The sequence below is a fragment of the Muntiacus reevesi genome, chromosome 2 (assembly GCF_963930625.1).
Source record: "Muntiacus reevesi chromosome 2, mMunRee1.1, whole genome shotgun sequence".
NCBI lineage: Eukaryota > Metazoa > Chordata > Mammalia > Artiodactyla > Cervidae > Muntiacus > Muntiacus reevesi.
Genome location: NC_089250.1, coordinates 129464708 through 129479560, shown reverse-complemented (window position 1 = coordinate 129479560; position 14853 = coordinate 129464708). Strand labels below are relative to the sequence as shown.

Below are 14853 nucleotides of genomic sequence, written 5' to 3'. Positions count from 1 at the left end.
CAGAAAAAAATGCTTGTTGCTATCCAGATGGCAGACTGGGTTTCATTTCCTCTGTTACTCAAAATAAAGTCAGGGCCAAGTGTGGAAGTACTCTAAGTTGAAGTATAGTTGAACTAAGATCCCCAGAGTGCACCTTGTACCCATCTATCTTTTATAAATATTTATCCATGTCACCAGCATTCGGTGCAACTAAGATAAGACATTTCTTAAAAAGTAAATCGAATGTTTGAAACTGACATAAGAATATTTGCTGTTGTTCAGTCACTCATTCACGTCCAACTCTTTGCCACCCATGGACTGCAGCATGCCAGGCTTCTCTGTCCTTCAGTATCTCCCAGAGTTTGCTCAAACTCATGTCCATTGAATCGATGATGCCATCCAACCATCCCATCCTCTGTTACCCCCTTCTCATACCCTCAATTTTTTCCAGCATCAGGGTCTTTTCCAATGAATCAGCTCTTCACATTACGTGGCCAAAGTATTGGAGTTTCAGCATCAGTCCATTCAATGAATATTCAGGATTGGTTTCCTTTAGGGTTGACTTGCTTTATCTCCTTGCAGTTCAAGGATCTCTCAAGGGTCTTCTTTAGTATGACAGTTTGAAAGCATCAATTCTTCAAGACTCAACCTTCTTTATGGTCCAACTCTCACATCTTTTTATGACCACTGGAAAAACCATAGCTTTAACTATAGGGAACTTTGTCGGCAAGTAATGTCTCTGCTTTTTTTTTTAACTTATTTATTTTTAACTGAAGGATAGTTGCTTTACAGAATTTTATTGTTTTCTGTCAAACCTCAACATGAATCAGCCATAGGTATGCACATATGCCCTCCCTTTTGAACCTCCCTCCCATCTTCCTCCCCATTCCGTCCCTCTAGGTTGATATAGAGACCCTGTTTGAGTTTCATGAGCCATATGACAAATTCTCCTTGGCTATCTATTTTACATATGGTAATGTAAGTTTCCATGTTACTCTTCCCATACATCTCACCCTCTCCTCCCCTCTCCCCATGTCCATAAGTCTATTCTCTATGTCTGTTTCTTCATTGCTACCCTGTCAATAATGTCTCTGCTTTTTAATATGCTCTCTAGGTTTGTCACAACTTTTCTCCCAAGGAGAAAGTCTCTTTTAATTTCATGGCTGCAGTCACCATGCACAGTAATGTTGGAGCCCAAGAAAATAAAGTCTGTCACTGTTTTCATTGTTTTCCCATCTGTTTGCCATGAAGTGATGGGACCAGATGCCATGATCTTAGTTTTTTGAATGCTGAGTTTTAAGCCAACATCTCTTCTTTTACCTTCTCTTTAATTTCTTTAGTTTCTCTAAAGTCTCTTTAGTTTCTCTTAGCTTTCTGCCATTAGGGTGGTGTCATCTGCATATCTGAGGTTGTTGATATTTCTCCCAGGAATCTTGGGTCTAGCTTGTGATTCATCCAGCCTGACATTTTGCATAGTGTACTCTGCATATAGGTTAAATAAGCAGGGTGACAATATACAGCCTAGATGTACTCCTTTCCCAATTACATAAGACTATAATCATCATTAATAACTTTGGATTTCAAAATTTTAAGTTTATTAGAGTACTCTGCCTCATGCTATGCATGTTAACTTTCCAAATACAAAAAAAAATTTTTTTTAAGGTTTACTCTTTTTTTAAATTGGAAAATAATTGCTTTACAACACTGTGTAGGTTTCTGTTATATATCTACATGAATCAGCCACAGGTGTTCATATGTCCCCTCTCTCCTCAACCCCCTCCCATCTGTCTCCCCATTCTAGGTTGTCACAGAGCTCTGGGTTGAGTTCCCTGTGTCACATGGCAAATTTCCACCTGCTATCTATTTCACACTGGTAGTGTGTATGCTTCTATGCTGTTCTCTTAATTTGTCCCACTCTCTCTTTCCCCCATTACATCCACAAGTCTGTTCTCCATGTTTGCGTCTTTGTTGCTACCCTGGAAATAGGTTCATCAGTATCATCTTTCTAGATTCCAATATTTGGAATACAGTAGTTTTCTTTCTCTTTATTATTTCACTCTGTATAGTAGGGTCTAGGTTTACCCACCTTGGGGGAAGATCCCCTGGAGAAAGGAAAGGTCACCGACTCCAGTATTCTAGCCTGGAAATTCCATGAGTGCATAGTCCATGGGGTCACAAAGAGTCGGGCATGATTGAGCAACCTTCACTTTCACCCACCTCATTAGGATGGACTCAAATGCATTCTTTTTATAGCTGAGTAATATTCCATTGTATATATGTACCACAATTTCTGTATCCATTCATCTGTCGGTGGACATCTAAGCTGCTTCTATGTCCTAGCTATTGTAAAAAGTGCTGCAATGAACATTGGGGTCCATATGTCTCTTTTAATTATGGTTTTCTCATGCTATATGCTCAGTAGTGGGATTGTTGGATCATACTGTAGTTTTATTCCTAGTTTTTAAAGGAATCTCTGTACTGTTCTCCATAGAGGCTGTATCAGTGTACATTCTTACCAACAGGGCAAGAGCATTCTCTTTTCTGCACATCCTCTCCAGCATTTATTACTCTTGATCTCAAGTTGTTATTGCTATGGAAGCAGGTACCACCAGTTGATCCACTGGAATTATCGATATGTCAGAGTTAGTTAGAAATCATTATATAGTCATACTCCTTTCATTCCCAGTAATGAATCCTGGTAGAAAAAACCATGAATCCGTCTGATACAGACTGCCATTAAAGTTGAGTCAAAAAACAAACAAACGAACATTATTTCTGATGAAATTACTCCTTCAAACTCTTGTATGTATTTGTTTTGGATGTAGGATTTGTATTGAAACAAAATCATTTTAGTTTTGATAAGTGTTAAAGTAATTAAACAAGGAGGGTATCAGACTGGGCTGGCTCTGGCAGCCTGTGTAAGCAAACTGAAACCTAAGACAGGGTCACTGCACTTGAACCTGAGTAAACAAAGCTTAAAAACAACCAGTAACAAATAGCAAACTCGGCTTTCCCAAATAAGGCAACTTCTCAGGCGATAGCCAATCAAATAATTTGTTTGCTTTGTTTCTACATGTTCTCTACAAAAATAAATAAGTAAATAAATAAAAAATAAAAAACAGCTTTCCCTTATCTTCTGGCAACTGAGCATTCCTAACTACTTTCAGAATGGTGCCACCCTATTCAAATCAGTGTTTGCTCTTATAAAATTCAATTTGTTTCAGTTTACTTTTAATAGTTCAAAGATCTAATGCTCTATTTCAGTCATATATAAGATGCTCCAGGCCCTGCCTGCATACTGACAATGCCAGCATGCCCATCACCCGGAAGGCAGGGTACCTTAATGTCCACACTGTCAGCACCTCGGCACAAGCTCTGGCTTTTACTGAACAGTGTGGCCAGGCCCTGCTCCTGCTGGAATATCTTGGTGATTTCACTCTAAAGTATCTCTTCTAGTCTTGTTGGTTCAGAAACAGAAAGGGAAGCTCAATGTTATGGAAGAAGTTTCAACTGGAATATTTTTCTGCCAAATGTAGCAAGAGATGTGTGTCTGTCTGTGTATGTATATGTGTGGAGGGTAAAGCATCTGCCTACAGTGCGGGACACCCAGGTTTGATCCCTGGGTCGGGAAGAGCCCCTGGAGAAGGCAATGGCACCCCACTCCAGTACTCTTGCCTGGAAAATCCCATGGACTGAGAAGCCTGGTGGGCTGCAGTCCATGGGGTTTCAAAGTCGGACACGACTGAGCGGCTTCACTTCACATGTATGTGTAGACACACATTTGTATCCATTTTCAGCATCTACCATACAAGTTACCTCTTCATTAAAGAGTATGATGTGTTCATTCTTTTATTCTTCCCGTGGACATTCCATAGCTGAGAACTCTGATGAAGACCATGGCAGGAATTGAGACAGGGATGCAGAGGCTGGCTAAGCCGCTGGGTTGACAAAAGTGCAGAAAGAAACCACTCTTGGCAGGGAAGGAGGATCAAAATCAAAATCTTGCCAACATAAGAGGAAAACAAACTGTCCATGCTAATACAGGGGATGAAGATGCTGTTTTTGAAGACCTAGAACTTAGCATATGCATAAGCAGGTACAGAGGTTACGGTACTACTATCAAGAAGGCCACATTTTAGGGCAGATATGAGTGAACCAAAATTGTAGAGGATACAGAAAAGAAAAATTGTTGAGGACACAGAAAAATCAGCTGGCTGAAGGCCTCCAGGAATGAGAGAATTCCAGTGCTCACAAGCTCAAGGCCTCCTCCCCTCATCTCTCTATGACAAGGAGACCTCCTGGCTCCTGAGAGAAGAGGAATTGGAGGGTGCCTTGAGCTCACAGGCAACCTTCAAAGGGGATCAATGCTGCTGGTGGCTGCTGTGTGGAAACAACACAAGGACAAGCATCATGTGTTCTTCACAATCCTGTGGTTTTTTCACTCAGTCCTGCCTGAGGAAAACCTCCCGTGCATATAGATACTATAACACAAGCCAGATCACTGAAAAGAAATTTATTTACTCAAATTTCTTTAGTCCAGAAGGCTGAAATCAAGGTGTCTACAGGGCTACAGTCACTTCAGAGGATCTAGTGAAGAATGTGTTCCATGAATCTTCTAGCTTCTGTTGGCTTCAGGCATTCATTGGTTTGTGACTACAGACTTTAATCTCTGTCTCTGTGGACGCATTGCTTTATCCTCTTCTGTGTGTCTTCCCTGTGTGTCTACCTACCAACTCCCCCGGCTTCTCTCTTACAAGGATAAATGTGATTATACATAGGGCCTACCCGAAAGCACAGGGTGATTGCCTCCTCAAGAACTTTCTCTTAATCACCTCGCATAGGAGGTACTAGTCACTCTTTTGCCATGAAAGGTAACATCCTCAGGTTCCAGGGATTAGGACAAGGATATATCTTTGAGGGCCATAACTCAGTCCACTGCAGTACTTATCACATCAGATTGCCCACACTGAGGGACCCAAACTGAAATTTCCCATTCAGACATAGGTGTCCTGAGGGCTGGCCTGAGAAAGTCCACGCTTAAAACAAACATTAACTATCTTGACCCTTTTGATGCATTTGCAACTCAAAGACTGTGAGATGGGACCACACACAGTTTATGTCCTTCCATAACCATTCTCCACATAAGTTTCTCTGCCCTGTTCAGTATAAATCAGGATTCTTTTCATATATTATGCAATAAGATTTTAAAAAGAGAGAGGGAGATATAGGAAAGAGAAAGAAAGGGAAAGAGATATAGAAAAAATGCAAGCAGAACACAGTATGATGGAAAAGAACATTTCTGATGTCAGAGAATGCAAATTATCTCAGGCTTTGATAACTTGAAGCTGTAAGAAAGCAGATTTGGGGAGATCCTAGAGCCAAAAGCTTGCAGGTCTTTCCCAAGGGCTCCAGAAGCATAAGCTGCAGAAGCCTCCCCAGCAGCTGTAACAATTCGGGTCTCTGAGAATAATTGTCCAGTAGACACCAATATGGACTCAAGGGAGCCTACCGAAGGTGAGAGGCCTCAGGGCGTAGTGGAAGGGGCTGGAGCAGCAGTGGCTCCAAGGTACCAGGCCCAGAGGACCTGTGTGGTGGGAAATGAGAGAAAGATGGGTCATTGCATCTAAGGATGAACCCATGAGTTCTACTGGGAGTGTTGCCCCGTGTTGTGTGTAGGATGTCCTGTTCTCTTAAGGGAGTGGAGGCTGCTTATAGTAAGAAACCTTGCCGCAGTTTGCACTGGAAAGAGAAATTTGAGATCAGGAGATTTCAAGTAAGTGTGCAGGGTTCTATGGGGAAGAAAAGATGTGGTCACAAGAAAATAAAGGTTAGGTCACATGATCTCATGTGTTCCCTTTTCTCAAATGTTGCAGCATCTCAAAAGTCACTTGCTGAATGAAAAGGCAATATTTGAAGTTGCTTTGTCCCTGAAATTACAGGAGCTGATAAAAATCACCAAAAATGGGAAAATTTCCCCACATGTGTTTAAATTGAGTGGCCTAAGCACTGTCACTGACTGTCACCATGGTGAAAATGGTCTTGCGAGGGTTTCTCTTTTCTGTTTTTGTGTTTCTGTCTTTAGTTGCTGCTTTCATGTGGAGTTTTTTCATAGTGATGGTGTGGCGTGTGACCTTTTTATATGTCTTTTCAATTTCTTAAAGCGTGGAATTGTGGAGCAGGGGTAGAGACACAGTTTGAAGTGTCAAAAGTCCTGACTTGCAAGGGGTGGAAGAGCCATGTCCTCTTAAAGTGCTCTAGGCTGGGTTGCTGAAGAAGGATTCAGGCTCCACAAGATGTTATCGACACCCTTCTGGCTCAGTCTGAGCAGAATCAGAAAATGAAAAATGAGATCAGGAAAAGTTAAAATAAAATTTGCAGTCTTGAATTACTACAGAGGGTTGGGGACTTCATCTTTAGACTATTTGCCTTGTGAATTCAGTTCTATGAAGGATGTAAGAAAAGTCACTTATTTTACACTTGTGTAGCTTTCTTGGCTTTTGTTTTGAGAATGGGAGTTTGGCTTTCAAACCCTTCACGTGTTGGAGCTAAAACAGGAAGTCTGAAGTATTATTTTTATGTTTTCCAAATGTTATCTTTCCTGTAAACATAGTAAAGAAAGAGGCAGTGGGTAGAGTAGATGGTTATAGCAGTCCTCTCAGATGTATTCTCAATAAAAGTTTTCCAAGGACTCTATTCAGGAATTAGGTGGTTAATAAGGTGGTTAATAATTAGGTGGTTACCTTATGCTTATAGGTAAAATATAGTAGGTTACAGAAAGCCATGGCTTCCACTATAATAGTTAGAAAAAGCCAGAAAAAATTAATCAATATTATATTTTAATCATATCAGAGTATTGTAGGGCACTGAAAACAAGGTAAACTGAATTCTATTAATACATTATAAATAATGCTTCCAATATCTAGTTACTGATAAATATTTGTTCCTTTGAGGGACATTGCCAATTCTGGGGCTAAGACTGACCTCAGTACAGCAGAGGAAATATACTGGAGAGAAATAAAAAACAAAAATAAAAACTGGAAAAATATTTAGAGTCACTAAGGAAGGTGTGACAAATGGAAAATTGAAGTTTTTCACACTGAAAGAAAATTATCCTGAGTGGGAGAACTAAACTTCAAGAAGGTGTAACAATCTCTGGAAAGTGTACACCTAAAACATTAACTGTCCATACAGCAATGACAAGAGTAACTTACTCTGGAGTTTTTGTGTATATAACAACAGCAAGATACAAAGCAGGAGGGAAACAAGTGGAGTGAAACTCTAGTGAGATTTGTGCATTGCTTGGGAAGTAGCCAAGTATTAGTTTACGGTGCAAAATAATAAGGCAATAATGATGTGTATGATAATCCACAGGAAAATCACCAAAAGAATAGTGTTCAAGAGTCTGACTAAATATCAAATAGATAAGATGGAAATAAATATGATTAATCCAAAATAAGGCAGGAAAGAAGGAATAAGTAAACAAAGAATGGAACTGATTTAAAAAATTAAAAAGCTATATTTGAAACCAGTTATCCTAATAATTAAATTGAATGTATTTGAACTAAACTATTCAACAGAAGTCAAACTCAAGATAATATAGCCGTTACATGATAGAGCTGTAAATCCAATGTAGATTGTCACATTAGATATTCAAAAGGGCCAAACATATGCTGATAAGAGAGAAACAACCATCTGAGCCTGGAAAGCCCTAAATAAAAGGACAGGAGTAGGTAAATGTAAAATGATGGGAAGGCGCATATCATGAGAGTACTAAATGAAGAAAGCTTTCATTAAAATAACCTTTAGTGAAATAAAACTACTAGGAATAAAGAGGCTATTTCAAAATGAAAAGAGGAATAAAGATGTAAAAGCATAGTAGTAATCCTAAATTTTTAGGTGACTATTAATATGGTTTCAATATAGAGAGAACAAGAAATGGCAGAAATAAATGAGAAATAAATACACAATCATAGTTGGATATTTTAATGTACATTTTTTAGAAACTGATTTTAAATGGTCAAATTTAGTAAGATGTTATAAACATCAAGTTTAACATTCTGGCCTGATGTTATACCTATCAGCTGAAGAAAACACATGATTTTACATGCATATAATATATGTACCATATTTAACCATAAATTGTGCCATAAAAGCAAGTCTTAACAAATTTCAAAGGGCTGAATTAATTCAAAGTATGTTTCTGGCCACAGTGGAATAAAATGGCAAATCATTCACACGAAGGTAACTTTTAAAAACTACCAAGTATCTTGGAATTAAATAGCACACTTTTTTTTTTTTTTAACAGCACACTTTTAAATCAATTTATAAATAAGCCATGAGTCAAAGAAGAAATTACAATGAAAATTATAAAATATATTGAATTGAATGATGTGACAAAAGCTGTATATCAAAACCCATGGAATACAACTAAAACAATCCTTAGATGAAAATTTATAACTTTAAATGAATATATTAAAAAAGAAGAAATATAGAAAATTAATTGTCAATGTTAATTAAATGAATTTAGAAAAGAGAAGAACACATTTGATATGAGGAGAGATCACAGGAAATGTAAAGCTATGAACCAATATGAAGGAAATTGGTCATAGAGGTTAATAGAGAAAAGCAATACTAAAAAATGTAGCTTTTGAAAAATTAATAAAATGAACAAATTACCCCCCATCAAGACATACTGGAAAAAAAAAAAGTACAAGTAACCATGAAAAATACAATGGAGACATCACTGCAGATCCTACTTACTTTTAAAACAAATAGGGAAATTTGGGGAACAATGTTATGCCTACACAGTCAACAATTCAGATGAAATGCACAAATTCACTGAAAAAGCACAATTTGTCAAAACTGCCCAAGAGACATAGAAATCATAAATAGATCTAAATCTTAAGAAAATAAAATCTGAAATTAAAAACCCACAGAAATAGCCAAAGTTAAAAGGACTAAAAATGTTAACTCTTTTATAAATATGCAGGGCAACCAGAACTGACACACATTGTTGGTGGGAGTTCAAATTCATATGATCATTTTGGAAAATTGGCAGGATCTACTGAAGTTATTTACACACACGCTTACTCCATGATCCACCAGTTCTACTTCTTATTAGATAGCCAAGAGAAACTAATGCGTATCTACCAAAAGACAAGTACAGAAATATCCATCAGGTTTTTCTCTTGACAGTGAGAAACTGGAAGCAGTCCAATTGTCCATTAGCAATATAATGAATACACTGCGATGCAGTCATATAATGGAATCCTACATGACAGTGAAAATGAAAAATCTACTGCTACATGTTAACAACATGAATGAATCTCACAGACTTAATTTTGAATGAAAAACAGCAAGACATAAAACTGTATGTACAGTATGATTCCATCTATCTGAAGTTTATACACTTCATTCCACCTATATGAAATATCATACACAAAATTAAAGTATGACAATAGAACTCAGAATAGTATTTACCTTCAGGGATGTCAACTAGAAGGGGCTATGAAGAGGCTTTTAAGATGCTAGAAATGTTCTGTCTCTTGATTTGGAAGGTGGTTATATGGGTGTACATATAGGTGAGATTTCATTAATCCATTCGTTTGATATTTATGTTATTTATATAGTGTAGCAGTTCCTTAAAAAGAAAATAAAATATAGTTTGGAAAGAAAGCAACAAAATAGATAATACCTTGAGATGGACAGAAAAGCTATGGAAATTAGGCTGGAAGGATATCATTAAAGTTAGCCCTCAACCCAAGGAAAAAGAAAGGTTCAACAGAACACAGGTGTTTAGAATAAATATAAAAATAAATCCATTTTATTTTCTTTTACCTTAGATAACCCTCAAACAAAAATGAACAGCCTAATTAAATTAGGTACTTAATGTATAATCTTACATGTAATGTCTGATTCATAGTAAACATTTTAAAATATGTTATTAGTACTACCAATATTACTGCTGTTGCTACTATTACTAGCATTATTTTGTTGTTACTGAAGTGATTATTATTAGTGATTGGGTCTGAACCAGAAACTCTTACACCACTGTAAGTCTCTTCTCGCTTTTCACTTCCACATCTCATCATTCTCAATCCATTCTTCTTATTGTCTCTGTTTCCCCACAAAAGAGCACCTCAGTACGGGGTGTGTGAAATTGACATAGATTTATCTTCCAAACCAGGTTTGGGCCCATGAGATGAGAAAAGGGATGGGGGGACCTGAGGCTCACGCTCCCTCAGATAGAGAATTCACAGACAGCCAGAAAGGAGGCGGAACAAGCGATGTCATTCCAGGTGCCATCCGACAGAAGCGTCACACAGTGCTCCCCAGGGGAAGCATTGTTCGGCTCGCCGTCATTCCAGTTTTGGTAGGTCACCCTCCTTCCTGTCAGATCCACAAACTGGCCTTCAGTCTCCTGATCTGTGATGCCCAGGAAGGCCTCTGCAGTGACTAAATTCTTGACGGCTCTGTTTTCTTCAGCATTCATAGGGGTGGCCACACGGCCCTGGAACCGTGCACATAGAGTCTTCACTTCATTAAAAGGCATCTTTTTACCATTGGTAAAAAATACCTTCTTTCCAACTCTTTTGCCCAGAGAGAAGATTAGCCCTAAAATGGGAAAATATAGGTGACATGGTTTGTCTCTAAGTCCAGCCCAAGATATTTTTCTGGATGAAAGTTTCTATAGTACAGATGCCACATAAAATATGGTATGTCCAGTTTATCTAGGGTGAAACAGATCACCAGCCCAGGTGGGATGCATGAGACAAGTGCTCGGGCCTGGTGCACTGGGAGGACCCAGAGGAGTCGGGTGGAGAGGGAGGTGGGAGGGGGGATCGGGATGGGGAATACGTGTAAATCCATGGCTGATTCATGTCAACGTATGACAAAAACCACTACAATATTGTAAAGTAATTAGCCTCCAACTAATAAAAATAAATGAAAAAAATAATAAAATTTTAGTATAAAGATCTCATATGCAGTTTTTAGGACATACATATACCAAAAAAAAAAAAAAAAAATGCTGCTGTTTACCTGAAATTCAGATTTAACTCAGTAACCATTATTTTTTGGTTAAATCTAGCAGCCCTAATCTGAACAGACAGACTGGAACAAAGGCCTTTGTCTCTTTGGACCATATTCTAGAATACACATAATTCGGAATTCTAAGTTTTACCCCAATCTTAACATAAATAAATGTAAATTTCTTAGAGTATTTGTCTCAGGGCAAGTAACAGCTCAAGCCCCATTGCCAGTCCTCAGCACCAGCATAACAGGAGAGGTGTAGGTCCCATTTTCAGTGACCTGTATGCACACCGTACACTGTAATATAAAGAAGCAGAATCAGGGTCTCTGGTATTAGCATGCATGATGCCCATTTGGTCAGTCATGTCTGACTCTGAGGCCCCATGGACTGCAACCTGACGGGCTCCTCTGTCCATGGAATTTTCCAGGCAAGAATACCCAAGTGGGTTGCCATTTCCTACTCCAGGGGATCTTCTCAACCCAGGGATCAAACCTGTGTCTCCTACATCTCCTGCATTGGCAGGTGGAATGTTTACTACTGAGCCACCAGGGTAGCCCTCTCTGGTATCACACTGACTTCAGTTTATAAGTTGCTCTGCTTCTCATTAGTTCTGTGCTTTTGAACAAATTATGTACTTTTTCTTTGCCTTCATTTCTACGAAAAGTTGTGAGGGTTTAATGAAATCAGAATATGAATAGACACCTATCCAGGTACTAGAAAATTAAATATATTCAATAAATGTTGTCTTTCACTTTACCAAACTTCAAACCTTCTGAAAAGAGAGAAGGCTTACAGTTTCTTATCTGGTTCAATTCAGATCGTAGAGTTGCTCTTTCTGAAGTAGCCAGGCTAATATAGTCATCTAGAAAATTAAATGAAACAGTGTTGTTAAGAAGTTATCTTAGAACTATAAGGGGGTAGGGTACGTTTTAAAACAAAAAAAAATAAAATTAAAAGTTTATTTTATATTGATATTTGCTCTTTAAAAAAAATGAAAAATATCAAGAAGCAAAAAGAAGGAAAATTGTCTTTATTTCCATCTAACCAAAAACATGACTCTTCATCTGTTGAATGTATGTAAAGACACTTTATAGACACATATATTCCCACACACACATGCACATACATACACTCCCTGTTGATCTGTTAATAGCATTATAGCTCTCCACATGCCAAGCTAGTCACTAATTGTTTTATTTCTCCAAGCAAATAGCTCTATCATGGACAAAACTGTGGAATAAACTAATTGAAGAATTATTATGAGCTGGTGAATATAGACTATAAAGTCTACAGAGTTTCATCTTTGGGGATGTTTTGTTTTTGTTCATTTTGTTGTTTGTTTTTCCCTGAATTTGTCCTATTAATCAGTAAACTAGGATTTCTGTGAGTTGTCCATTATCCATGGGGGAGGGCATGAGACAAGCTATGTGTAGTAGATGGCAAAAATGACCTCGATATGATACAGCTTTTCCTAGGAAATGGAGTCTATTCCCCACTCCTTGAATCTGAGCTGGCCTTGTGACTTGCGTTGATCAATACAATGTGACGGAAGCAATAATGTATGTACCCTAAGCCTTAAGGAAGCCTTAAACCTTCCGCTCTTCCTATTCTTGTGAATCCTGTAATCACCTCTATGTGATTAAGGCCAGGTGAGTCAACTGGAGGATGAGAGACCCGTGGCTCAGTCACCTTCATCACTCCAGCTGTGTTTTGTTTCTCATGAAGTAAGAGATAATTGACATACTGTGTATCTACCACTCTTGTGAAAATAGGCATAATAAGCCCAACACATATATTCTCCCTTTTGGGCCAACTTGTTTCAGCTGAAGGATACCAGGGCTCAGATCCTCCAGCAGGAATCTGGCAAGGGTTTGGCTCTGAATAGTTTGTGACTCTGTATTCAGGAATTGATAGGAATCCCTGAGGCTCTAAGTAACCTAGAGAAGCTGAAGGCTGCTTAGTCAGGAAGCAGAGTTGGGCATCTCCCCAGGAAGCAGCAGAAGGGGCATGTCCCACATGATACTTGAGCCCACAGACCCCAGGGGACTTCAGCCTGGACCTTGCTAAAATAAACTCCTTACCCATATTTTCTCCAGGGTCTCCTTTTTGGCCTATTGGTCCTGGTATCCCAGGGATCCCTGGTGTTCCTTGAGGCCCCATCTTTCCAGGAGGGCCCTGCAAGCCTCTGAGTCCTTGACCTGTTGGAAGAAAAAGGAAACATGACTCAATATTTGTATTCTTCCTCTATTTCTCCAAAAAACATGATGCCCAATCCCTTCCCAGGGGAAAGGAGATAATGAGCTAGGGCTAACTTTTCTGAGCTGCTGTTTGTAAGGACCATAGCATAAAAGCCTCCTATTCTCCCATGGGATGGTCTGCCTTGAGGGTCAACTCCTTGAGCTGGCAGGACCACCACGTGTCAGCAGTTCCTGTGTGAGAGTCTGGGATGCCAGAGTCAGAGCCGTATCTCTGTTTCAAATGATAATATGTAGTTGAGAGTAATACAAGCAGCATGGATACATTACCCTCCTCCCAATCCAGGCCGTTTGCTTTGGGAGATAAAGAGTTGCAGAGAAAGAACAGCCCAAACTGTACCTGGTTCTCCCTTCTCTCCCTTGGCACCATCACGCCCATCTTTGCCTGGGAAGCCGTTGATGCCTGGAGGACCACAGGCAATCACAGGGCAGGTCTTCTGGATATTCTCACAGTTCTCTGTTTCTTTGTCTGCCCAAGATGCTGTCACCACAATCAGGAGAAGAAAAGGAAGTGATGTAAACAGCGACATGGTCCTCACCTTGGTGTAAGAAAAGTCAAGGAAGATTATCTCAGATTGTTCTGTTTATCTACACATATATAGTGAACCTATAACCTATACTGGGCAGATGTGATGTAGAGATGGATAATCCATTCCTGGCCTCCAAACTGGGAATTTGGAAATGTATTAATAAATCCTTCAGTGACACTGGTTAATTAACACTTCAACAAAGGTAGACATAAATAATTGCATTGTTGAGAGAAAGGAGTCATCAGTGCCTGTCCTCTGGTGTTACTGCAGAAATCTCTGATTATGCTCTCTGTGTCCTTTACAGGAGCAAATGGGCATACTCATGGCCAGAGACTCATGCCTGCTGGCTTAGGGAGTAATCATGAATGGAGACCTAGCTTGCTCTTGCACTTCTCCCACTTGGGCCCCACTGCCACCTGCATCCCATCCTTATATCTGGACAGTCCTTTGCCCTCAGTGCCAGATAACCAACATCTACTCAGTGGCAGGCACTGAGCTGTGAGCTAATGATCCAGAGAGGAAGAGTCACTACTAGTTACTAACCCAGCCGCAATTCACTTGAGTTTCCTTTCTCTTGATGTTTATTTCTCACTGCAAGGAAGACTTGCCAGGGGGAGAATTTTCTCTGGAAATTTCTCATTTTCTTAGCCCAGGCAGGATGCTAGATCCCTCTCTATTTCCTGACAGGTATTCTGTGTGTCCTATATGTCAAGATCACTGGCAATATTCCTTGATTACCCTTCTCATTTTTCAATTCTAACATTTCATCTGATCTTCAAAGTTCTTTTCTAGATGTCCCTCCCCCAGGAAACCTCAGCAGCCCAGGATTCAGGGGGTCTAGTTCCTCTTTGTTCTCTTTGAAAACAAAGGTACAATCTCATTTGCAAATGTTCAGGTGAATCCAGGAAAGTCCCAGATGCCCCAGCATAAGCAGAGAAAGAGACATTCCAGCATGGCTTCTACTTGCCCTCCCCCCACGTCCCCGCACTCCAGAAAGTCTCTTCTAGGCCTCCAAGATCAAGTCAACGCCCTAACTATATGACCCAGGACCCCAGAT

The 14853-nt window shown here is 39.4% G+C and overlaps 1 protein-coding gene across 1 annotated transcript; it reads right to left on the bottom strand.

Annotated features, from left to right (window-relative positions):
- Positions 1–10219: 10219 nt before the first annotated feature.
- On the bottom strand, positions 10220–13796 carry MBL2 (mannose binding lectin 2). The gene is made up of 4 exons (XM_065919989.1): positions 13607–13796; positions 13093–13209; positions 11805–11873; positions 10220–10593 (listed from the first exon to the last, which is right to left on the bottom strand). Exons 1-4 carry the CDS (start codon positions 13794–13796, stop codon positions 10220–10222), a joined length of 750 nt encoding a protein of 249 aa, XP_065776061.1.
- Between the last annotated feature and the right edge of the window lie 1057 nt (positions 13797–14853).